The following is a 25,701-nucleotide window of genomic DNA, read 5'->3' as shown; positions in this document are numbered from 1 at the left end:
TGGTACAAAATATCGGATTTCTGACTTATTAGAAACACGAGCTCATTCTACGCATATATCCAATGTCCAACTTGAACTAGAAGCCAACAGTTAGCTGCTGCAAGCACAAACTACATTGCATATGTAATGCAGTGACGTAGTAGATTATAGTAGTAGATTGCGTAACTGCATGCATGCAGTTCTGTACCAAGTTCTCACGCTGGTTACAAATATGTGACGAAAGAGGAGCGAATTACTTAGATTGAAAATACTGAGTCTCTATTCAAGTGTATACATCAATACAAATGTAACTACAATGTATAAACTAACAGTAGATCGTCTGTTAATATAATGCAATTTGTGCATCCTAGATCTATGAATAGAAGTGGTTTTCCCACAGAGATTGGGCGCGCAGCCTATGTTAAGCACCTTTGAACTTATTTCCTAATTCGCAAACTCAAACGGAAATACATCGTTTCCTATTGATCTTACGACCTCTGCTATCAGGGGCGTAAATCCGTACCGAGGAGTGGGGGATGATTAGCCTCTTGTCGATGCCCTCGCGCTGTTGTAGTGTCTAAATTCTGACGAGCGAAGCGAGTCAGAGAAACCGAGGCGCTTGCGAAGCGAGTCAGAGAAACCGAGGCGCTTGCGCAAGCGCCTCGGTTTCTCTGACTCGCTTCGCTCGTCAGAATTTAGACACTACAACAGCGCGAGGGCATCGACAAGAGGCTAGGGGATGATCGGCGATAGCCATCACATACTAGCACGAGCACGCCCACACTAATTTACGCAAGCGCGCGCGATCGCGCACGCACAAACACACAACACACACACTTTTTTTTTTTTTTTTTTTAACAATTTTGTTTTATTTCTCCAGATGTGTAATACAAACCATGACATACAATTGAATAAAATAAACGTGTTCAATATTGATGCTTTTACATAAACATAATTAAACACAAACTTATTTGCAGTATAATATAACTTAACAACAAAGTAAACGTATAAGTACCTAAACATAATATGTCAATTGTAAATGTTATTTACTTATATATTACAAAAAAAAAAAAAAATCTGGAGATAATTTTACTGAAACAATCCTGCCCCCTCCCTGCCCCCTACATCACACAGACATACTCACCCTCTATCACACAAACATACTCACCCACTCACACACATACTCACCCACCCACCCACCCACCCCCCCCCCCCCCACCACACACACACACACACACAGTACTCACTCAGTGGATGTCTGCCAACATTCTCAACTTAAGAAAAATATACTAAATAAGTTATCCAGGCCGCAAAATCGAGTTACGCTTTTAACAAGCTCACGGTGGAGAAGAAAGCAAATCTTAATTAATCTTAAGCTGCTCCCACTTTAAAAAATGTGATCCTAGCTTTCCCATTTTAATTGCTATTTTCTTTTCCTCATCCCTATACTTAAAAATGCTTTTTTTCATCTTTTCTAAAGTTAGTACTCGCCCCCCCGATCTTGACATAAATGTAACATACTTCACCATGAAAATGATAGTATTACACATTTTTATTCTATATGAACTACCTACCAACCCAACAAATATATCTCGCCATTCTAAATCTTTAATTTCATCTAACTCAAAAAGTTGTATTAAAGCCTGCCATAACCTTTGAACGCTCCCACAAGATAAAAATAAATGTTTGTATGTTTCTATTTCCTGCTTACAAAACGAACATAAATTATCACCAACAAAACCAAATCTATGAAGATGCTCATTAGTGTACATGGCTCCATGCAATAATTTAAATTGAAATTCACGTTGTTTTCTAATGAGTATAGTAATTCTTGGTCTCACAAATATTTCTTTTAATTCTTTATCTATAAAATCATAATCATTTTGCCCATCCCTTACCTGCAAATCATACGTTCGCTGCAGTGCTTTGATGAAATAATCATAGATTGTTCTTGAACCCACATCCACAAACTGTATTTTTTTACTAGAAATATGGAAATAAGTATTAAAGCTTATCAAATCAACCTCGAGGAATTCTATTAACCCTGAATCATCCTTCCATAACCTGGGTATCGCATCATAAATATCAATAATCATAAGCAAATTATTACCTTTCATACCGAGGTTCATAAAATATTTAACAGGCTTAACATGACCTTTCTCAACCAAATGATTCAGTTGAACAATCCCTCTTTCAAACAAGTATCTATCAAATATACTTTTTCCATTTATACATATATTCTGATTATTAAAAATAATTGGATTAATATAACCCTCCAAATATCTTAAATTACTTGTCTCTTGCCATGCTTGCAACATTTCCATATAGTATGGTGGAATATCTAAAACGAGTTTAATCTTGTTTAAATCATAATCACATAAAAAAATAAATCTACCACCCACAAACTGTAAGCAATGATCAAAAAACAATTTCCATCCCAAACTTTTCTCTCCATATAAAAGACGTTTTATCCACATTATGCGCTGTATTTTAACGGACATTTCAAAATTAATCATTCTTAATCCTCCAAAGTCATAATCCTGATACATTATTGCCCGTTTAATTCTATCTTTCCCCCTCCATATGAATTCAAATGAAATTTTTGCAACTTCTTTATATACCCAATGAGGGACAATAACGAGAGATGAAATATAATTTAATTTTGAAAGCGCATAAGTTTTTAGCAAATGTATTTTACCCATAATAGTTAAATCTCTTTGTTTCCACCATACAAGCAATTTTTTTATTTTACTTAGAATTTCTTTATAATTCAAATCATCTTTTAAACTTCGATCTAATGAATAACTAACCCCTAAAATATGTATTTCCTTAACCAAATTTCCAAATAAAGGCCCATCAGGTTTGTTCTCATCCTCACCCATCCACATAAAATGTGTCTTTGTTTTATTCACTTTAAGACCACTAATTTTTTCAAATGATTCAAAAATATATTGCAACCTTCTAACCGAATCAATATCCTTCAAAAATATTGTCATATCATCTGCATATAACACTTGCCTAATTTCAGATTTTCCAAATGTAATCCCTTTAATACCGTTGTCCCTCCTTACTGCATGCGCCAAAATTTCGATGGCAACCAAAAACAAATATGGCGATAATGGATCCCCTTGCCTTACTCCCCTTTCTATTTCAAAATACCCCGTGGAGTGACCACCGTTCATAACACAACTACTTATTCCTTTATACAATAATTTTACCCAAGAGCAAAATGAATCTCCAAAACCGAACAATTTCAATATTTGAAATAAATATCTATGAGATACAGAGTCGAAAGCTTTCTCAAAATCCACTGCACACAAAAACCCTTTCCCTTGTTCCCCATAATGCATAGAATAAAATAACATGTCATCTATCAATCGTACAGCTTCCCCAATATTTCTATCTTTTATATATCCAACTTGATCATGATGAATTATTTCATTTAAAACCTCTTTCATTCTTTTTGCTAGAACTTTAGATACAATTTTATAATCTACATTCAAAAGCGTGATGGGTCGATAATTTTTTATATGGAGAGTATCTTTCGCTTCCTTCTCAATTAAGGTAATTACCCCTTGTTTTTGAGATGCCGTTAATTCCCCCCTTTCGTATGTTTCATTCAATACTTCTACTAACAAATCACCCAAAGCTGGCCAAAAAGTATAATAAAATTCAACTGTTAACCCATCATTTCCCGGGTTTTTATTCAATTTCATTTCTTTTAAAACTTTCAAGCATTCATCTTTAGTTAATTTACCTTCACAGATTTCCTTATTGTCTTCATTTAACTTTGAAATATCATTGAAAAAGAAAGGGTCGTTTTGATTTATATCAGCCCTTAAAGAATATAAATCTTTATAAAATAGTTTAATTTCCTTTAAAATTTCCTCCTTATCTCTAGTAGTTTCCCCATTTTCTTTGTACACCTCCCTAATTACACTTTTCCTTTTATTCGATTTTAACAACTGTTCAAAATATTGCGTATTGTTTTCTCCATCTTCAAACCAAGGTGCTCTTGATCTTATTTTAATGCCCTGTCGAGAAAAATCATACAATTTATTTAGTTTATCCCTTTTCTCCTCAATACAATCAACAATATATTTAGTGGGTCCCACTACCAGTTCGCCTTCTAAATCCTTGATTTGTTTCTCTAACAGTTCTATTTCAACCCTCCTTGCTTTTGCCTTTTTCCGCGAGTATGTTATAATAAATTCTCTCATTTTCATCTTTAAAAAATCCCAAAATACTAATTTATTCAAAATCTGTAATGACCATTCAGCTTTTAATTCCTGTATTTCCTTATTCATCTCTTCAACAAAATCTTTATCCATACATAAACTACTGTTAAATTTCCAATATGATTTCCCAAAAACAAACTTATCAACAAGATCATTAAATTCTAGCCTAACGCCAGAATGATCTGGCGTAATAGATGTCAAAATCTCACACGTACCCACCAATTTTTCAACACTACAAGGTATAAACCAATAATCTAAACGGCTTTGCACCACCGGCCAATTTTGTCGAAAAGTAAATTGCTTTACATTCGGATTTTTTTTCCTCCATATATCTTCTAAATCGTATTTATTTAAAAATTCCTTAATCAAATCAATAACCCGAGATTTCACCGGTGTTTTTGACCCCACATAATCTAATTTTCCATCCAATATACTATTGAAATCACCTCCTAATAAAACTAAATAGTCCCGATCACACTGATCAAAAATACTTTCATCTAACTTCTTCAAAAATTCAATTTGTAAAGTTTCTTTATCTCTCGTTGGAAAATAAACATTAACCAATAGCATTTTAACCCTTTGTATTTCACCTTTAAAATAATGTATCTCCCCTCTTCATCTACTTTAATTTTTTTTTCTTCAAAATCTAAATGATTAGAAAATAAAATAAGAACCCCTCTACTATGGTTTGACCCATGACTAAAAAACATTGGCCCTCCCCAATCTTGTTTCCACCGCTCTTCTATCTCTACTGTACTATATGTTTCTTGTAAGAAAATTATACTATTCTTTTTAGTTTTGCACCATTCAAAAATATTCACTCTTTTTAACCTATCTCTTATTCCTCTAACATTTAATGTCATGAAAGATAATTTCACTGCCATGTTATTTTATGTGTAATTGTATCCAAAACCTTACATCGATAAACTCCAAAGAAACTTCCACACAATCTATTTCCACCGTGAGCAAATGTATAGAAAAAACTATCTGCAGCCAAACATATATGCATACTTATCGTCGAATTATATAAAAAAATGCAAGCAGAATCCACCCCGTACCACACAACCCAACGCATTCATACACACAAGCATATTCACTACACACACAACACCCCCACACAAAACAACCCAAATCTGCTCTTCGGTGTACGTAAACATCCGAGAGCAAGAGCCTCCCCCTTTCCCTGTCAATTTAACTAGACCAATGACAGAATAAACCAATGAACATTTCTTCTTGCACAAGTCGATGAGAAATACGTTGTATTGTTATATAACCGTAATCTAATTAAACAAAAACAAAAAAAATACAAAGAGCTTTTATCCCTTAACAAATGCCTTGAATTGTATTACGGAACCCGCTCGTCATAACTAAGTTAAATGATTTTCCTAAAATGCATTACAGTGAATTGACCGGCCCGCGTACCTAATTACAATACGCACCTTCTAATTAAAAATAAAAACACGATCCCAATAAACCAAATTCCCCCAAACGACACCAGTTCGGCAACCTAATAAACTGTTCGTGCAAACCGAACCCATCATGCTATCATTTACCAAGTTCTATAATTTGCATAGAAAGCCTCACCCATGAATGAATAGGCTCACACACCTGATCGTTTTGTATGCACTCCGTAAAAAAAACTCCTAAAGGGCGTTCCCGACAACTCGAAAGAACACCAAACGTCAGCCCGACATAATGATAGGCAAGCATGCATACCGGATCCCAACACGTTCCTCCCTCTCAAAACATCACACCACCACCTGGCTTTAAAACAAAATAGTTTTGGCTGGGTGAACAGATCGGACCATTATCCAGATACTCGAATTGTTATCACTTTACAGAAAAAGTTTTAAATATGTATCAGTCGTTTACTAAGATATGTGAATTTACATAGAATGCGTTATCGAAATAAAGCTCATTGTAATATTAAAAAAAGCCGTCGTTACCCAGATACTATGGCATTGTATAAAGGCGTTGCAATATACATCGTGAAAGAAAGCGGACGTTCAAAAGAGTTTATGGAAAGTACCTTGCAATAAAGCTCATTGTAATACCAAGAGCCGTGTTACCCAGATATTATGTTTTGCATAAATAGGCGTTACCACAAAGTACTTGAATATCGTGAAAGAGAACAAATCCCCAACAGACCAGCAAGGTTTATGGAAAGTACCTTGCAATAAAGCTCATTATAATACCAAGAGCCGTGTTACCCAAATATTACGTTTTGCATATATAGGCGTTACAACAAAGTACTTAAATATTGTGAAAGAGAACAGATCCCCAACAGACCAGCAAGGTTTATGGAAAGTACCTTGCAATAAAGCTCATTGTAATACCAAGAGCCGTGTTACCCAGATATTATGTTTTGCATAAATAGGCGTTACAACAAAGTACTTAAAAATCGTGAAAGAGAACAGATCCCCAACAGACCATCAATACATTTACCCCTCTATCTGAATTTACATAGATTTGCGTTATAAAATAATGAAATAGTCAATATACTGTTTAAGCATGTTTTGAGGGAAATGTTTCTTCTCACTTCACGCATGCATGCTTAGGGTTGTAATACAAATCCTGCTACAATTCTTTTTGTTTTCTTTTTTTTTAAATACCAAGTTATATAATTTGCATATCATGCGTCACAAAATGATAAACAAATGATGAAACACTACTGCCAATTCGAAATAGCACCAGGGAATGTATCCGGACCGGTCCCCAAGCATTTTAGCCCCCTTAATAAACAACACCACCTGGCACCATTGAAATATTTTGGAAACCTCACTCCTACACATACTTAACCCCTTTATTCCACAAGTGGCAAAGCAACGCACACACACACACAAACGAACAAACAACAAACAATATTAGAGAAAGAAGACGATTCGTTGTACCGTTCTCGAAAATAATCCTCGTCTGGATTCAGTTCCCCCCGGCCCCCCCCCCCCCCCCACTCCGAGAACGGACGGACCCCATGCGTGTTGCCAAAATGTCCTTTTCGTAACAAAAGAAAAAGGTCGACCCGTATTGACTTTACACACCGGACTTTTGCTGAAAAGGGGGAGGGGGGTTGCTGAAAAGGGCTCGTCCCAATGTGTATTTCATATGTATTGTAATTTATAGGTTTATTTGCGAAGCGCGGGAGCTTTTATGTTTCATGAAATCATTAGAGAAAGAAGACGATTCGTTGTACCGTTCTCGACTCTTAATCCTCGTCTGAATTCAGTTTCCCCCCCCCCCCTCCTGCGCGAAGCGCGGAAGCTTTTACGTTTCATTAAATCATTAGAGAAAGAAGACGATTCGTTGTACCATTCTCGACTCTTAATTTCTTTAAAAAGGGGGTGGTTTTTTTCTCTCCTGACAAACGTAAAAAGGAGGTTATAAAATTTCTTGAATATCATAGAAAAATTGATTAAATCCCGGGATCAAATTCCTGAAATTCCTCCTAGCTTTGAAAGCTCATTCAGGATTATTTCATTTTGAAAAGTAAAATCATTGGCCCCCAGTCCCCCTCGATCGACTATAGCTCACCTGAAATTTGGGGGGGGGGGGGTTGTACATTTAGCAGTGTTCCGGATTTTTTATTTTTTTTTTTTTTGGGGGGGGGGGGGGTCTCCAAGGTAGGAAAAGCCAGCGGAAAGCCGGCGAAAGGGGGATTCAGGAATGTTGGCAGTCCTGTGATAGGGTGAGGGGGGGGGTGCTTTCAAAGGGAGGGAACGAGCATACGCGTACCCTAAATAATACTAAGTGGGGGGAGCCGGGCATCTACTGTACATGATTGCACTTTTTAAGCGCTCGCGCGCTGGCGCACTTTACGTCTGGGCTATAATAATACCTTGCAAAATAACGAAAAATTATTCTAAAGTTTATGAAGTGCTTGTTCGCGCACGTCGCGCAACTACTCTTAATGATCGTGACATACTATATCCGTGTAGGCTATACAGTTATACTTACATTAACAAAATAACTCATTTCTCATGTATTATGCTAAAATTGAAACAATCACATTTTCTTCTTCTTCTTCTTCTTCTTCTTCTTCTTCTTCTTCTTCTTCCTTTTTTTTTCTCTCTTTTTTTTGGTAATATCAGGGGGGATGATTGTACAGGCCATCCCCCCTACTTCAAGCCAGGGGGGATGCAGCCCCCCCCCCCATCCCCCCGGGATTTACGCCCCTGTCTGCTATACTATACAAACATAACAATGACACATTATAATTACCTTGGGGAGCACCGAACTTCAGCTACGAACACGAGACCACGCGCGATACAGGCAGAAAGTAGATCAGTAAGACATCATAAAACGATTTCAAGATGGAAAACAATTATCCTGTATAAGGAAGAAGCAACACGTCTTCCTATCGACAATTTAGATCTAATCTTTAACAGAGAAAAGTGTATCTCCTAAAAATACAAAAAGGGCATATGAATGAAATGGTCTACCAAACCGACACAACAAAGAACATCACCATATCTTTATATTAGATCATTTTCAATTTATTCCAGGTAGAACCAAACAAGATATACCATTATATAAAAATTAAAAAACTAAAGCGGCCATGCATGTAGCTCGAAGCGAAAACTGTCAGTGGCTAAACCGTTCACTATGTACGTACATGTAATGTACATGCGTACACACCCTAATCTTCATTTGTATAGGCATGCAAAGCATCTTGTAACCTACAATAGGAAATTACATTAATGGTGGTATTCATCATTTTTATCTATACAGTGCGACCCAGAAAAACGAACCCTAGAATTATCGATGTTTTATCATAACTTAATCACAATTATAATTAACAAATGACACATATTTGTAAAGCTTAGATCCTCCTCTTTCATTTGATACAACTCATATAATGCATATTTCACGCCTGAGTGATTAAAAGCAATTTGAAGGAAGGAAGCCAAAAAGTCATTTGGCGGCGGTATCTGAGTTTTGAAGAAAAATTCACATTTCTAGAAAGTTCATTTTCTGCTCGTTCATATGACACCTCAATCAAGAAAAAATGAGCAAGGAATAACAAAGTTCTGTTTGTTTAAAGTGATGCTTTAAAAACGAGTTGCATCAAGTGAAGGAGGATGATCTTGCGTATCATATTTATTAGTAATTTGCATCATCAGTACTGAGTCTAATAAATTAAAGAGAACTGAATTTGAACCCGGGTCATAAGCTACCCCCCCCCCTCTTTTTTGTCATTGCCCTTCCTTTCCGTCGCTTATTTCCTTTTTGCCACGGAGTATGTACAATAGTTTGTTACCTTTGTGATGCAATGTCACTGCAAAGTATTTTTTTAAAATTTGATGTTGATTTATACTAGCTGTTGAAATTGAAGGAAGTAGACCCAAAATAAAACACCCCAAAATGGGGTTATTTTTTGTTCTTCACAGTAAGCTTTTTTTTTAAATATTAAAGTGGTTCTTAATTAACATTTTCCCGAAAAATCAATCAGCTTTTCCATTGTGACTGATGCTTTTCAGTCATTTCGATTGCTTTCGGATTCATTACGCGGTACCCGCTGCGAAGATATGACCTGATGGTTGTCTAGTTGGAAATATCCTCGAGAGAGCGCCACCCTACTCCGACACATTTCCCTGCATCGCGCCTCTTTTCAAAAGCATGCAGTACATTAATCTAGTTCAACACTAGTGCAGTATTTGCTCTCTAGCCTACTGTACTTCTCCTCTTGAATTATTGTGCTACTTGTCTCACAATGCGCCCCGGAATAGTTTCCTAGATAGTTGGCGCATTATAAGTGCTTGCGTTTTATACACATTTCCTTCACTAGTAATAAATGATATTATCATTATTATTATTATTACCATCATCATTATTTTTGTACTTATTTTTTGTACATCATTATTTATTTAAGTCGGCATTTTCCCTCTTACAAACGAAAACCAACTCATATTTATATCAACAGTTGATTAAAAATGACTTTGGTAGTAAAAACTCCATAAAATATAATCAAGTTCAGACTCATGTTTCCATTTAGTGATACGTTTACATTAATTAATTTAGCTTATATTTCAGAAGTGCGTGCATGGTAAATATGTGAATAACCCTTCTCTACGTTCGATATTAGAAGCATTGCTTCGTGAATAATACATGTAGGTCCTATGTTCAATCACCTTTGGTATATTACGCTTTTATTAAAACCTGCTCGAATCTGTATCAAGCTAAGAATCTTGCTGGTCCTCGAATATGGATTTCCCTCCCTTCTGATGCAACTACCAGCACTAATGTTACTTCATTTAAAACCAAATTCAAACGTTCAATAATAACTACCTATGTCAAATAAACATGTAATTTCATCTCTCCTCCTCACGTTTTCTTATTTCACCTTTTCCTATTTCCCTTTACCTGAATAGTGCTTAATGTTTTAATGTTTTTTTTTATAACTCAGTTTGTTTGTATCTCATGTTTATTCTATGTATGTTTCTTTATGTATTGGGGGTCCCATAAATCAAGCCTTGGCTTAAGGGGCACCCTAACCATTTACACTGTATCAATAAAGTTCATACACGCATGATTTGTATACTGTTTTTTTAATTTTAAATGGTTTAATAAAACGAATCGAATTGAATTGAATATGAATTGTCATGGGTGGATTTAAAACATCATACATTCTTAGATCACAGCAAACTAATCTTTCTTATTATCAGTTCCCAGAGCTTTCAATTAAATGGCTTTTTTAACAGGGTGCAAAGTCAATATGAAGGAATTGTTAATAGTATGTCGCACCATATGCATGGTCCTCCCAAGATTTAAAAAAATCTAATTTGATCTATAGGCCTAGAAGGCAAGTTCAATAAAACATCCATTTGAAGAGTAAAATGATATTATACAATTAAAACAAAATAATAATACCAATAACTTAATACAGGATAGCCAGAACGATGCAAAATAATCATAATATATAAGTCAATTTGAAGAAATAGAACCACAAACATTTAAAAAAAAATCTTTGATAACAACGTAAGATAAATAACACTAATAAGAAGTTAATCAATATCTTACCAATTTTCGATTTGTACATTATGATATCATATGACTGGTGTTAAGGAAATATCTTGGAGAAACGATTACACGATGCAAGAAGTAGATTTATAGTTAACGTACTATACAGTATTTATATCCCGGATTTACATAATATTTCGAGAGAGGTAATTTATAATTATATTGGATAATTACAACGGTAGTCATGCAATTCAAATCTATCGAGAGAATAGGCATCTTCTTATTCGGTTAGTAACTTAGTTATCACATAATAAACAATATAATATGATACATTATAGGCCCATATTAAAGTAGAGATGGAGCAGAGAGATATTAACATAATGGTAATGAGTGTGAGATGGATTACAGTGATACTTTGATGAAATGCAACTTCTTGTCACAAGCAAACGCGAGCATGTCTGGAGAGAGGAAAACCAAGTAACACCTTGTACCATCAAGTGTAATATTAAGTACATTGAACTCGACTCTCTCCTTCAGGCTCAGACCATCAAGGTCATAGAGCCTGATCACCACGTTATCATTCTTACAATCAACACTCGCTACATACACCCTGTCCTGCTCATCCACGGCAGCATACAGGTGGACCTTGAATGGAGCTTGTAGAGACTTACCAGCATTCCCATCCCTGTCATAGACCGTCACCACGCTTGGGTTGGTGCAATTACATGAACTCGTGACGATCAAACCCGACCTGGTAGCAGATAACTGCCTCGTAATGTTGTTTTTTGTTGGAACGGTGTGCTTGAGAGTGGATCCAGTCGGGTCATAGATATAGAATTGCTTTTCACTGCTAGCGATGAGGATTTCATTTGATGGACTTCTGTTTATTCTGCTAAAGACATTGTCTTTCACGTGGATGGTTGATTTCCTAGAGCCATTGGGAGAATATAGGTATGCTTCGTCGGTTCCCGTCGATACGCATAACGACCTGTCTTCTTGAAACACAAGATCATAACAGTCTATGTTACTTGGTATGTTTGCATACTGCTCCTGTTTACCAGTTAAATCAATGATATCTACACCAAGTGCATCCCAATATGCGATAGCAACACTGTCTTCAGAGTACTGGGTCATACCGAACATAGAGTCTCTCTGTAGATCTACACACTGAACGACTTGCAAATTGGGATCTGATTCTGAGATGCTCCCGAGGTCAAGACGAGTATCAACAGCAGGCTTAAACCTCTTCTCCTGTGCTTTCTTTGTAATGGCTGCCGCAGAAGTGTGATCAGTAGCCTCCTTCAGCATGGCATCCAGCTCCTTACAGAGCAAGGTATGAGCAGACAGACTGTCTGTCTCAAGACGACCCAGTCTGTCATTGGATACCAGTGATATTGAACTACAAATACTCTTGATCCTCTGTCGATCCTTGGATTTCAAGACGCTGAGGTCGTCATCGAAACTCCGCTTTACTGCATTGATTTGCTCGATGAGATTTTGGTGATTTTCTTCAAGCTCTTTGGCCTTGATGCTGTAGGCTTGACTGACATCGTCCTGTAGTTTCTGCACGGCAGTATATACTTCATGGCGTTGTACCTCAACATTCTGAATGTTCTTCTCCAGTTCTGTCTTCTTAGCTGCACATCGCTGGACAAGGTCGTTCACCTAAACAAAACAAAATAATGATAGAGAAATGAAAAGAACATTTTCTGGCATGAGATGTATGCTATTTATATGGACTTGGTTTGAACATGAAATACGGATTTTGCAAGCGCCTGAAGTTTCACAAAAGTAATAAAACCACCCCCCCCCCCACATATTCATACGAGGACAGAGGAATCGAATACATTGTTGTTTTTCTTCTTTCTTCAAAGGAAATCCAGCCTTTGTAATTAGTCCATTGTATGAAGGCAGTAATATCAGAATGGGCCAAATAGTAATAGTATTATGATAATAATGATTGAAATCATTATCATGATAATAATGATTAATATGATGATACATAATAACCATAACAAAAGCAATATATAGATAATAAGAAGAATAATGGTGATGACGATGAGGATGATGATGATGATGTTCATCATCATCATTTTCATTAACATATTACTTTTATCTAAACGATTTTCGTGTAACAAAAGAAACCAAAAAAAAGACATTGCATTTCTCTTAAAAGGTTTGCAATTGAAGCATATTTAAAATTAATATTTGAATAATAACATAACATACTTAATGTAATAGTGTTTCTATAATATTAAGGGTCATATAGCTCGACAGAAAGTCTACAATTACGCGAGGGAGTGAAGCGACCGAGCGAATAAAATGCTTCTGTGAAATTTAAAAGTGTGATCAAGTATAGTTTGAAACACAACGGAAAAACTAAGCCTACTTCAAAATAGCGTTTTGCATAATAATATGCGAGAAACAGAAAGAGCTCCATGTCTTGTGAGAGGGTAAAGGGCAAAAGTGTCGTCCAATCCCCTTTACAAAAGAGAAGCATTGATCTTTTCACCTTACCCACTTCAAGCGCATAATAATATAGGGTTTGTACAATGATAAGAAACGTTCCAACTATTAAAATGTAAGGAAGCCTATAGTGACCGTGAGGAAAAAGTATTGTTTTGGAAAGTTGAAACCGTATAGAGCTCTTGAATACTTTTCTATTCTGCTTTATTACCTAATAAAATTTGTTATTGTCTTGCAAGTCGGATGGGGCATTTGCCTGCTCCTCTTTAATAGACGAAAGCTCTTACCTTGGCGTATAGAACGTTTCTATGGGACATTTTTAATTTTTTTTAATGCTTTTTTACTATGCGAGAGAGCGTGTAAGCGACAAAGTAAGAGGGAAAAGATTTTGGAAGGTTAAAACGTTTCCTTGGGGGGGGGGGTCTCGAGGCCCTAGTGGTAGAGGACACACTGCATCGAATGAATTACGAGGAAGTTCAGCGACCGAGCGACACAATTTTGAGATTCGAAAGTTTAAATGTATCTTTTATAGCCAAAGAAAAATACTATACATCGTTATAGATCACGGCTATTTTCATACAGTTTTCTCGATTTTCCTCTCTCTTAGGAGAGGCCCCATTAAGGGGAGTCAACATGGATTACTGAATAGTACATGAAACGTCAGACATGTTGCTACTGAAAGCTAATCGATATACGGCGAAAATATGTCTTGTAAAGGGGAGAAACTTATTTAGCCGCCCCTGTGATAGAAAGAATCATATACCTCCTCGCTTTAGCGATTCGGGAAGAAAGCGAGCGTAGCGAACGATAGAGGATTCTAGAATTTGGAATGACAACACATCGTTTTTTTAGAACCTCTTTTGTATGGTTATACTGCAACATTAACACACGTCAGAGAAATCTTATCCATCAGCCGTTTGTGAGAACACAAACTGCTTCGAACTCTTTTGTAATTAATTGTATCAAAGAATGGAATAAGTTGCCACAAAACATCAGATCCAGTCCAACACTACCTATGTTTAAACATACATGTCGAGAATATCTTTTTGAGAGATTACAAAATATGTTAAAGTAAATCCTGGAAAGCCATGTGTGTATGTGTGTATGTGGGTGTGTCTGTGTGTGTGTGCGTGGGTGTGTATGTGTATGTGTGTTATCTTTTTTTCTGTTCCCATATTTACTCATTAGTTATCATTGTAAATATGTTTTTGTCATCAGTTATTCTAAATACTGTTATTTTGTTTTTGTTTATGTACCTTTTAAGGGGCCCCTTATCACAAGCTCTGCTTCTCCGGGGTCCCAAACCTATCATGTTTTTTATTTCTTTTGTGTCAATTGATTGTAAAATGTTGTGTTTGATTGGTTTGAATAAACTTAAACTTGAACTTAAACTTGAGGGAGAAGGGAAAAACAAATCCCCTTTAGTTTGTAAATAAATTTGGCTTTGTGATGAATAGAGGGCAGACATTTTATTGCCCCATTCCTGAATGAGGGAATAATATGCCCCTCTCTTATGGAACATCTAGGAGACATGATTTCTACAGTATGAACAAATATGATTACAATTCTTTCTGTATGAAGTAAAAGAGGGTAGCGGCCGATAACTCATGAAATTAAGATTTTGTAATGGTCAAACTTTATATTTTAGAGGACTTATCTGCTGATTGAGCTTAACTGAAAAATAATTATTTTCAAGAGGGGGGGAGGGGATCTCATTTTCCCCAACCCTTTGCCTAGGAAATATTTTCCCTTAAGGGGATCTCATTTTCCCCAACCCTTTGCCTAGGAAATATTTTCCCTTAAGCCGTAACTCCTGATCAAAGTCAGCCTAAATCTTGATTTTGTGATTTTGATGACCAACTGGACTTTACAATCCTTGTCAAGGGGGTGGGGGATCTTATGTTGCCCCAACCGTTTGATAGATGGGAGAATCTTCTCCCTCGGTTGTGGTGCCCTAATTGTAGTCATGTTTTACAACATATACAATAAACACTGGGTCTATCAATATTCGAGGGAGTGTATGTAGTGACTGCGTGGAGAAAATGTTGATTTTAGGATGATTACAAATTACTCAGAGCTCCAGAGCATGTAGAAGTTTATTTTGATGCAAAGGAATTTTTCCTTGCGGGGGGGGGGGGGGGCACAGGCAGTGTCGGATCCAGGGGAGGCCCCTCCCCTGTGGGGAAAAAAACGTGTAAAAACATCTTAATTTTTCCTTTTTTGGAGATGGGCCCCCTCCCCTTTCGCTCAAGGGGGGGGGGGTGCGAATTTTCAAATTTTCAAGGGCCAAAAACAAAATTAGTGCTCACTCCTGAGCGAATTATCGGCCGGTTGTTTCGCCGCTAAATATTTTCTCATAAATTGGGCCCCCTCCCCTGCCGCCGGCTGGATCCGCCCCTGCTCACAGGGCTGAAACCAATTTTGTCCCCAAATTAAATAATGCAGGGAGATCAAACCCCTACCCCCCCCCCCCCCCCACACACACACACACACTTCCGTTGCATATGGTACCTTCCCTTATCTGAATCGTTTAGGTAATTTTGTCAGGCCTTGGCCAAACGCAAGTATTTTTTGTCAAATGAACCCACTTACCTTAAGACGTAACTGCTGCTCGAAGTCAGCCTGATTCTTGATGTTGTGGTTTTGATGACAGACGATCACGCACTTGAAACAGACATGGACCTTACAATCCTCACAAAACATATCTTTGTTCTCTTGTTTGTGGATGCAGCACTTCTCGGATAGATGGCTAATAGTGACCTTCCCGTTGATGATATCCAGTATCGATACAATCTCATGACCTTCATAGTGTGACGTCAACTGCTCATGGCTACAGTCGCAATTAGTGCACATGTAGAAATTACACGTTTTACAGAATGAGACAGCATCTTGATGAAACTTGCAAGCAGTGCATTTTGGACGCATCTCAAGGACAGCGTTCATCCCTCCACACTCGGCGTGGTAATTATCTACAAGTCCGTTGACAGTCACATTGGTGAGGAAATCATCGACACGGTTCGCAGACAATTTGGTGATCTTCCTGCAGAGAGGACAGATCATGTGATCGAGATCCAGGTGGGAAAGGTCATAGTTCTTGAGACATTTCCGACAGAAGGTGTGTCCGCATAAAGTCAGGATGGTTGCCTCGTCGAAGATATCAAGGCATAGTGGACACGTCAGGTTCTCTAAAGAGCTTGGAGCTTTTTCTTTCTCAGTCTGCTCAGCCATTGGTACAAATAGCGGATTTCTGGCTTATTACAAACACGAGCTCATTCTACGCATTTATCCAATGTCCAATAAAACTTAAATTTGTGATCAGTTGACGTGTCATAGAAGCCAGCAGTCAGTTTCTGCAAGCACAAACTTTGTATATGCAATGCAGTGACGTATTTTAGTATAGTAGATTGCGTCCTATATTGCATATAGTTCTGCATATACACCAAGTTCCCACGTTGATTACACAAATGTCATTATGTGTCGAAATAGGTGCGAATAACTTTGATCGAAAAGAATGAGATTCTATACAAGTGTTTACATCAATACAAATGTGATTACAATGCTAAACTCATACTTCAGTAGATCGTCTGTGAATATAATGCAGTTTGTGCATCCTATATAATTTGATGGCCTATTAATAGATGTGGGTTTTTCCACAGAGAGTGCGTGCGCAGCGTTAAAGCACCTTTGAGCTTCATAGCGGTATTCATTATGTTTATCTATAGAGGGCGTCTCATAGTTTTTCAGTTATGGATACATTGCGTTGGAGATCTTTAGTTGGAGTACTTTAGTAAAATCCAAAGTACTAGTAATAAGAGCAAGACATTTATTTGCCTCTATAACTATGTTTGGAAGGGTGAAAGACGGTAACCACACTTATATTTCACCCCTTCCTTCTCCACTATTCTTCCTTTATCTCCTTCCATTTCTCTCGTTCTCTTCCCTTTTTTCCGTCAAAAATTTGATTTCAATTCTTTTGCGTTTTTAATGCTACAAGATGTCTCACCTGCCTGGCCACACTTATTATAATGAAAATTCGCCTGAAAAAATATTTAACCACTTCCTCTCTTATAACATATATCATGCTTTAGAACTATAAACATACAAATATTGTTCATGTCTGTCTCAAGAGCTGATGATCTGAAAGATGATAGCAAATGGAATATGTAGGCCATATTGCATGGAAATATGATTCATTTGAAAAAATAACGTGTTAAGGTTACTGTAAGAGTTCTGTTTGTGCTGCTGCATTTCGGGGAAAACTGTCGAAGTTGTTTTGGGGTTGTTTTGGACTAGCAAAATAGCAAAAATAAGTCTGAAACATTGCTAGAATGATATATCTGTGTGCAGTGGTTTTCACTGGTTGTGATTTTCAGCAAGATTGATATAAGTGTGTCAGTATCATTTAAATGATTCCTAAATGTCATAAATAAGCCTACACAGTTTGGCCCAAACAATTACTCCTATATTATATACTACATAGTCAATATTTCCCGATAACTTAATAGACAGTTTCAATCGCTTCCGGACAGTTTCTCTCGTACATGTCATGCAGGCAAATTTAATTTACCAGCACTCATCTTTATCTGTAGTGGTATCAAAACTTCAGTCGCTCTGTTTAGATTATCTCAGGTATTTAACAAGATGACTGTTATCGTCTGTAATTTCTGTAGATTAGTGACAATCAACATAAGTGTTCATGGATGTATATTTGATTTGCACAAGATGCTGGCGAGAGTAGTATGCATCATATATTTATATGAGTGTAGGTGTATTTTATACATTTGCACTGGTATTAAAAAGGTTTTTCGTGTATTTTATATTAATGGCCATCAGCCTAATCGCGAAGTGCAATATCCATGTATTAATTTAAGTTACAATTGAAATATGTTAAGGAAGAATTAGATAGCACAATGGGTTTGTCTCCTAGTTAATTAAATATGAGCTCAATTGCTCATTTGTATTCTCTGTAGAGCCAGTAATACCTCAATGATGCCACGAGACTTGTTCAAACCGACTCCACACCGATCTGATTTTTGACATTCGGGGTCACGTGACTTTTATTTTGTGCAGTCTGGGGTCGGTCTTGTGTTGCTCTCGTCCGTGCGACTGAGATTTTACATATGTATGAGTTATGTAGTGTAGTATCATATCTTTTTAAATGTATTAGGCCTACTCGTTTATTTTTTTTTAAACAGATAAAGCAATACTAATTTCCATTTAAAGCCATATACAGCTTAACTGCAAAAAAAGGATATTAGTATGAACATTTATTTTTATCAATGCTTGAATGTTAGCTCATGACCTGTTCACATTGGTTGCTATAAGTTTTTCTTCATTTATAGCATATTTATATCGGAAGAAGGTGGTTATGAGAGAGAGAGAGAGAGAGAGAGAGAGAGAGTGGGAGAGAGAGAGAGAGAGAGGGAGAGAGAGAAGAGGAAAGGAACAGTAGTCAATGAATGATAATTCGCAAGAAAGACAAAAGAAAAGAGCATGTAAGAGAAGAAGAAATAAAAAATAACAGACAGAATCAATCTAATTCTGAGAATGAATAGAGAAAGATAGAGAGAAGAGGAAGAGATCATCTGAAAAATATGTGCTTCGATTTTACGGCGTATGGACACCTAACTGAGATGACATCTTGCTGTCCGTACAGTGTTAGATAAAGATGAGAGATCTAACAGCGTATGGACATCTAACTGAGATGACATCTTGCTGTCCATACAGTGTGAGATAGCATGACATGCTAAGAAAGATGGTGAGAGATCTTACAGCGTATGGACACCTAACTGCGATGAGATCTTGCTGTCCATACAGTGTTAGATAACATGAAATGCTAAGAAACATGGTGAAAGATCTTATAGCGTATGGACACCTTACTGCGATGACATCTTGAGGTCCGTACTGTGTTAGATAACATGGTATGCTAAAAAACACGGTGAGAGATTTTACATCGTATGGACACCCCCTAACTGAGATGTCATCTTGCTGTCCATAAAGTGTGAGATAGCATGACATGCTAAGAAACATGGTGAGAGATCTTACAGCGTATGGACACCTAACTGCGATGAGATCTTGCTGTCCATACAGTGTGAGATAACATGACATACTAAGAAACATGGTGAGAGATCTTACAGCGTATGGACACCTAACTGAGATGACATCTTGCTGTCCATACAGTGTGATATAGCATGACATGCTAAGAAACATGGTGAGAGTTCTTACAGCGTACGGACACCTAACTAAGATGACACATTGCGGTCCATACAGTGTGAGATAGCATGACATACTAAGAAACATGGTGAGAGATCTTACAGCGTATGGACACCTAACTGAGATGACATCTTGCTGTCCGTACATGCAGAGTGAGATAGCCTGACATGTTAAGAAACATGGTGAGAGATCTTACAGCGTATGGACACCTTTCTGAGATGATATCTTGCTGTCCATACAGTGTGAGATAGCATGACATGCTAAGAAACATGGTGAGAGATCTTACAGCGTATGGACACCTTTCTGAGATGACATCTTGCTGTCCATACAGTGTGATATAGCATAACATGATAAGAAACATGGTGAGAGATCTTACAGCGTATGGACACCTAACTGAGATGACATCTTGCGGTCCATACAGTGTGAGATAGCATGACATGCTAAGAAACATGATGAGAGATCTTACAGCGTATTGACACCTAACTGAGATGACACCTTGCGGTCCATACAGTGTGAGATAACATGACATGCTAAGAAACATGAAGAGAGATCTTACAGCGTATGGACACCTAACTGAGATAACATCTTGCTGTCCATACAGTGTGAGATAACATGACATGCTGAGAAACATGGTGAGAGATCTTACAGCGTATGGACACCTAACTGAGATGACACCTTGCTGTCCATACAGTGTGAGATAGCATGACATGCTAAGAAACATGGTGAGAGATCTTACAGCGTATTGACACCTAACTGAGATGATATCTTGCGGTCCATACAGTGTGATATAGCATAACATGCTAAGAAACATGGTGAGAGATCTTACAGCGTATGGACACCTAACTGCGATGAGATCTTGCTGTCCATACAGTGTGAGATAGCATAACATGCTAAGAAACATGGTGAGAGATCTTACAGCGTATTGACACCTAACTGAGATGACATCTTGCTGTCCATACAGTATGAGATAGCATGGCATACTGAGAAACACGGTGAGAGATCTTACAGCGTACGGACACCTAACTGAGATGAGATCTTGCTGTCCATACAGTGTGAGATAACATGGCATACTGAGAAACATGGTGAGAGATCTTACAGCGTATGGACACCTAACTGAAATGACATCTTGCTGTCCATACAGTGTGAGATAACATGACATGCTAAGAAACATGGAAGAGATCAAACAGCGTATGGACAGCAACATGTGATCAAAATGTAACCTAGGAAGGATCAATATTACCAAATTCTACGTCAGCTTGCGCTTCATCTAGAGATTTCTTTTATCACCTCATTAACGATTAAACAAATTAAATCAGTCGTTTTTATGCTCAGAAAATGTTTCACTCTTGTGATTTTTATTTGGGTAGGCATGCAGTAATAACAACAACAAAAATTGGTTTCCAGATGTCAATATCACACGAGTCTATAATATATATCCGCCACAAATATATCCAGTGTCCGTCAATAATACTGTGTTTATACAAAGAAAAATGAACATGTTCTTGTAACATATAGGCTACAAGTACAACTTATACATACTTTCTTAGTTAAGAAAACAAGAGAACAACACAGGAAAATACAAAAAAGGGCAATGCAACCTTTGTAATAAGGTCATTACTACGTATGAAAGCGTATCTCAAATTGGCAGATTGGTCATTGCATTGTAACGTAGCGACGGATAACTCACCCATTTGTCATGCACAAAAAATATCATATTCCGTGTTTCGTCTAAGCACCTTCTCCCTTTTGAAGTTTTTGTTATTTTGTTTGTTGGAAGAAATGAAAAAGATTTCTGCCACTACATCACTGAGACAATTCCGATTCAACCAATTTCGACAGCCTATATTTGTAGTGATTACTCCTTTTAGACTTTATAACTTTCTCAATTTTGTCCGATTTCCCTAAAGCTGTTAGCAGTCTACTTTTCTGGGTTTTTTTCTGCTTTTTTCTAGAGTCTTTTGATATCAAGGCTGGATTTCCCCTTATAGGTACTAAACAACACTTTGTAGAAAACAATACAGGGGCCAGTAGTCTGTCCCGAAATAGTCGCCCCATTTTTCCCATAAAAATTGACCGAACAAAGTTACTTAGACCATGCAAACGAGACAAAAAATCAAGCTTAACATTGTCCTCGGGTTTGGTCAATCACATTGGGTCACCGCAAACCCATGCACCAAACGTTACCAGGAGGGATTTGTTATTAACGTGACACAACAATAAGAAAAGAAACATAAGATCGGGATTGGTTCCCAGACCAACCACCGTGTGTGGTTATCAGAATATCTCGTATGATTGAATTCAATTTAATCTAATTTAAAGGTAATACAAAGTTTTGGAAAATTTGAAAATTGGGTGGATAGTGAATCTTTAAAATTTTGATATATTCGGATGCCGCTGTGGATGTATTATAAGCACTAACAAAAAATAGCCCCTAAAACACTTCTGTTTTCGAGAAAAATTGAATATAAAAAATTACCGGTGCTCCCGGTAAATTTTGATAAATTTTAAATAGCGCCTATGGCCGTACAATGGTAGCTGCGACCATGAAAATCTCAGAATATGTAGTTGGGATATATAATTTCCAAACGGGAATAGCTAATCGGTCGATTTTAGTTGAGAAACTTTTTTTTCTTTTTTTTTCAATGATATTTTATTTTCTCCATTGCTTTTCACAAACAATAACAAAATCAATACATAAAATAATCTGCATGTTAATATTATTATATAGAATATGATTTTACATTCACATCTAAATAATACAAATGAACTTGTACTATTTACATCAAATAAAGCATGAAACATGCATGCATGAAGAAGGCATGAACATAAAAAGACATTTAAGAGAAGAAAAAAAAAAGAGAAAAAGAAATACTTACATACACACATACACACACGTGCACAGACACCCACACAAACACCCACTTAAAACATGCCTACATGTTGTGGGAATCTCGACCATTATATCAGCCATGTCTATTTCATTGCTTCTATTCGCCTTCCTTATTTTATTTATTCTGCACGAAGCTATTCTAAATTGTCCCACTTTCTAAAATGATATGTGAGTGTACCTCGGTCCCCAGCTAATTTCTTCTCCTCCTTTCTATTTTCTAATAATCTTTTCTTAATCTCCAAATAAGTTGGTGGTTTTTGTCTATTTTTACTATCTATAAATATCATATATTTTATCAAAATTATGATATGATTTAATAACTGTTCCTTCCCTATGTTAAACTCAACTATCCCTACATGGATACCTTTCCAATTTATATTTGTAATCTCTACTAAATTAAATAAACTCCCACACTCTTCCCAAATTGGTTTTACTTTCTCACAAAGACAAAATAAATGCTCGTAAGTTTCATAGCTAAATTAATATCTTGACCTTGAGAGGGAGCTATACAACATAAAGAGTTTATTATTTATAATTTCATAACTTAAGACTCGATTTCAACCGCGATAACGATCAATGTATATTGTAGGAACGCATATATGCTTCCGATATTTTAATTTGAACCAAATTCATTACCCCATACCAAAACTTTGCAATACCTTTAACTAAACTGAATTGAATTGAAGCGATAATTTTTAAGAAAAATAGAATACTGCAGAATTCACATGAAATATGCAAAAAGTGACATTACCAATTATAACAGAAATGCAGTAAACGATTACAAAGATATCATAATATTTTTACATTTCTTAGGATGTTTAGACAAGAAATAGAACTTTCGACTGTTAAACAAATTCAATTTGATATATTAGGCAAGTTAAATGTAACATCCATGCCAAGAGTAAGATGATACATTGTTATAAAATGAAAACAAAATAATAATACTATTAAGTTTACAGGATGACCCGTGAAAGCTACAAAGATAACAAATAATCACAATGAAAGTCAAGAAATATAAGCACAAACATACACAAAAATACTTTGGGAATAACAACATGAGAGAAATAACGTTAATAAGAAATAAATCAATATCTTACCAATTTCTAAGTTGTACATTATGAATCGTATCACTGGCTTTCAGTAAATGTCTAGCAGAAACGATTACACAACGAAAGAAGTAGGCCTATACATGCATAGTTTACGTACAGTATTTACATACTATTTCAAGAGAAGAAAGTTATAATTATATTGTATAATGACAACGGTATTCAGACAATTAACGTCTATAGAGAGAAGAGGCATCGTCTCATTTTGGTTAGTTATCACATAATAAACAATATAATATGACACATTATAGGCCCATATTAGAGTAGAGCTGGAGCAGAGAGGTATACACACCAACAATAATGGTAATGAAGAATGTATGGATTATAGTGGTACTTTGATAAAATACAACTTTTTGCCACAAGCAAACGCGAGCATGTCTGGAGAGAGGGAAACCAAGTAACACCAATCATAAACAAGCGTCATATCAAGAACGTTGAACTCAACTATCTCCTTCAGGTTCAGACCATCAAGGTCATAGAGCCTGATCACCACGTTATCATTCTCTTCATCAGCACTCGCTACATACACCCTGTCTTGCTCATCCACGGCAGCATACAGGCGGACAGCGCTTGGAGATTTTAGAGACTTACCAGCATTACCATCCCTGTCAAAGACCGTCACCACGCTTGGATTGGAGGAATTACATGAACTCGTGACGAGCAAAGCCGACCTGGTGGCAGATATCTGCCTCGTCACGTTGTGTTTTGTTGGAACAGTTTGCTTGAGAGTGGATCCAGTTGGGTCATAGATATAAATAGGCTTTTCACAGCAAGCGATGAGGATCTCATCTGATGGACTTCTGTTTAGATTTAGAGAATACGAAGTATTGTCTTTCACGCGGATGGTTGATTTCCTAGATCCATTGGGAGAATATCGGTGTGCTTCTTTGTGACTCGTTGATATGCATAACGACCTGTCTTGTTGAAACACCAGATCACAACACTTAATGTTACTTGGTATGTTTGCATACTGCTCTTGTTTACCAGCTGAATCAATGATATCTATACCAGTACGTGTGTGCCCATATCCGATAGCTACACTGTCCTCAGAGTATTGGGTCATACCCCACATTATTCCCCGTAGATCTACACACTGAATGACTTGCAACTTGGGATCTGGTTCTGAGATGCTCCCGAGGTCAAGACGATTATCATCTGCAGGCTTAAACCTCTTCTCCTGTGCTTTCTTCGTAATGGATGCCGCAGAAGTGTGATCAGTAGCCTCCTTCAGCATGGCATCCAGCTCCTCACAGAGCAAGGTATGAGCAGACAGACTGTCTGTCTCAAGGCGACCCAGTCTGTCATTAGATACCAGTGATATTGAACTACAAATACTCTTGATCCTCTGTCGATCCTTGGATTTCAAGACGCTGAGGTCATCATCGAAACTCTGCTTTACCGCATTGATATGCTCGATGAGATTTCGATGGTTTTCTTCAAGCTCTTTTGCCTTGATGCTGTAGGCTTGACCGACATCTTCCAGTAGTTTCTGCACGGCAGTGTATACTTCATGGCATTGTACTTCAACATTCTGAATGTTCTTCTCAAGTTCTGTCTTCTTAGCGGCACATCGCTGGACAAGGTCCTTCACCTAAACAAAACAAATGGTAGAGAAATGAAAAGAACATTTTTTGGCATGAGATGTATGCTAATAACATGGAGTTGATTTGAATATGAAATACGAATAAGGCAAGCGCCAGGATTTTCACAAAAGTAATACCCCCCCCCGACCCCCACATAATCATTCGAGGACAGAGGAATTGAATACATTGTTGTTTTTCTGCTTTCTTTAAAAGGGATCCAGCCCTTGTAATTAGTCCATTTCTATGAAAGCAGTAATATCAGATATTACAGA

General features: G+C 36.9%; 1 protein-coding gene across 1 annotated transcript; it reads right to left on the bottom strand.

The window, feature by feature from the left end:
• Window positions 1-11,216: 11,216 nt before the first annotated feature.
• Window positions 11,217-17,173, bottom strand: LOC115927274 (tripartite motif-containing protein 45-like). Its single transcript, XM_030992986.1, has 2 exons — window positions 16,230-17,173; window positions 11,217-12,836 (listed from the first exon to the last, which is right to left on the bottom strand). Exons 1-2 carry the CDS (start codon window positions 16,863-16,865, stop codon window positions 11,574-11,576), a joined length of 1,899 nt encoding a protein of 632 aa, XP_030848846.1. The 5' UTR covers window positions 16,866-17,173; the 3' UTR covers window positions 11,217-11,573.
• Between the last annotated feature and the right edge of the window lie 8,528 nt (window positions 17,174-25,701).

Source organism: Strongylocentrotus purpuratus, unplaced genomic scaffold (assembly GCF_000002235.5).
Source record: "Strongylocentrotus purpuratus isolate Spur 01 unplaced genomic scaffold, Spur_5.0 spur5_scaffold_20, whole genome shotgun sequence".
Classification (NCBI taxonomy): domain Eukaryota; kingdom Metazoa; phylum Echinodermata; class Echinoidea; order Camarodonta; family Strongylocentrotidae; genus Strongylocentrotus; species Strongylocentrotus purpuratus.
The sequence above is the reverse complement of the archived record's forward strand: the minus strand, read 5'-3'. Positions and strand labels throughout refer to the sequence as shown.

Coding starts and splice junctions, on each gene's coding strand:
- LOC115927274 (XM_030992986.1), bottom strand. CDS start 16,865: ATGGCTGAGCAGACTGAGAAAGAAAAAGCTCCAAGCTCTTTAGAGAAC. Junction 12,837..16,229: donor AGCAGCAGTTACGTCTTAAG/GTAAGTGGGTTC, acceptor TGTTTTGTTTAG/GTGAACGACCTTGTCCAGCG.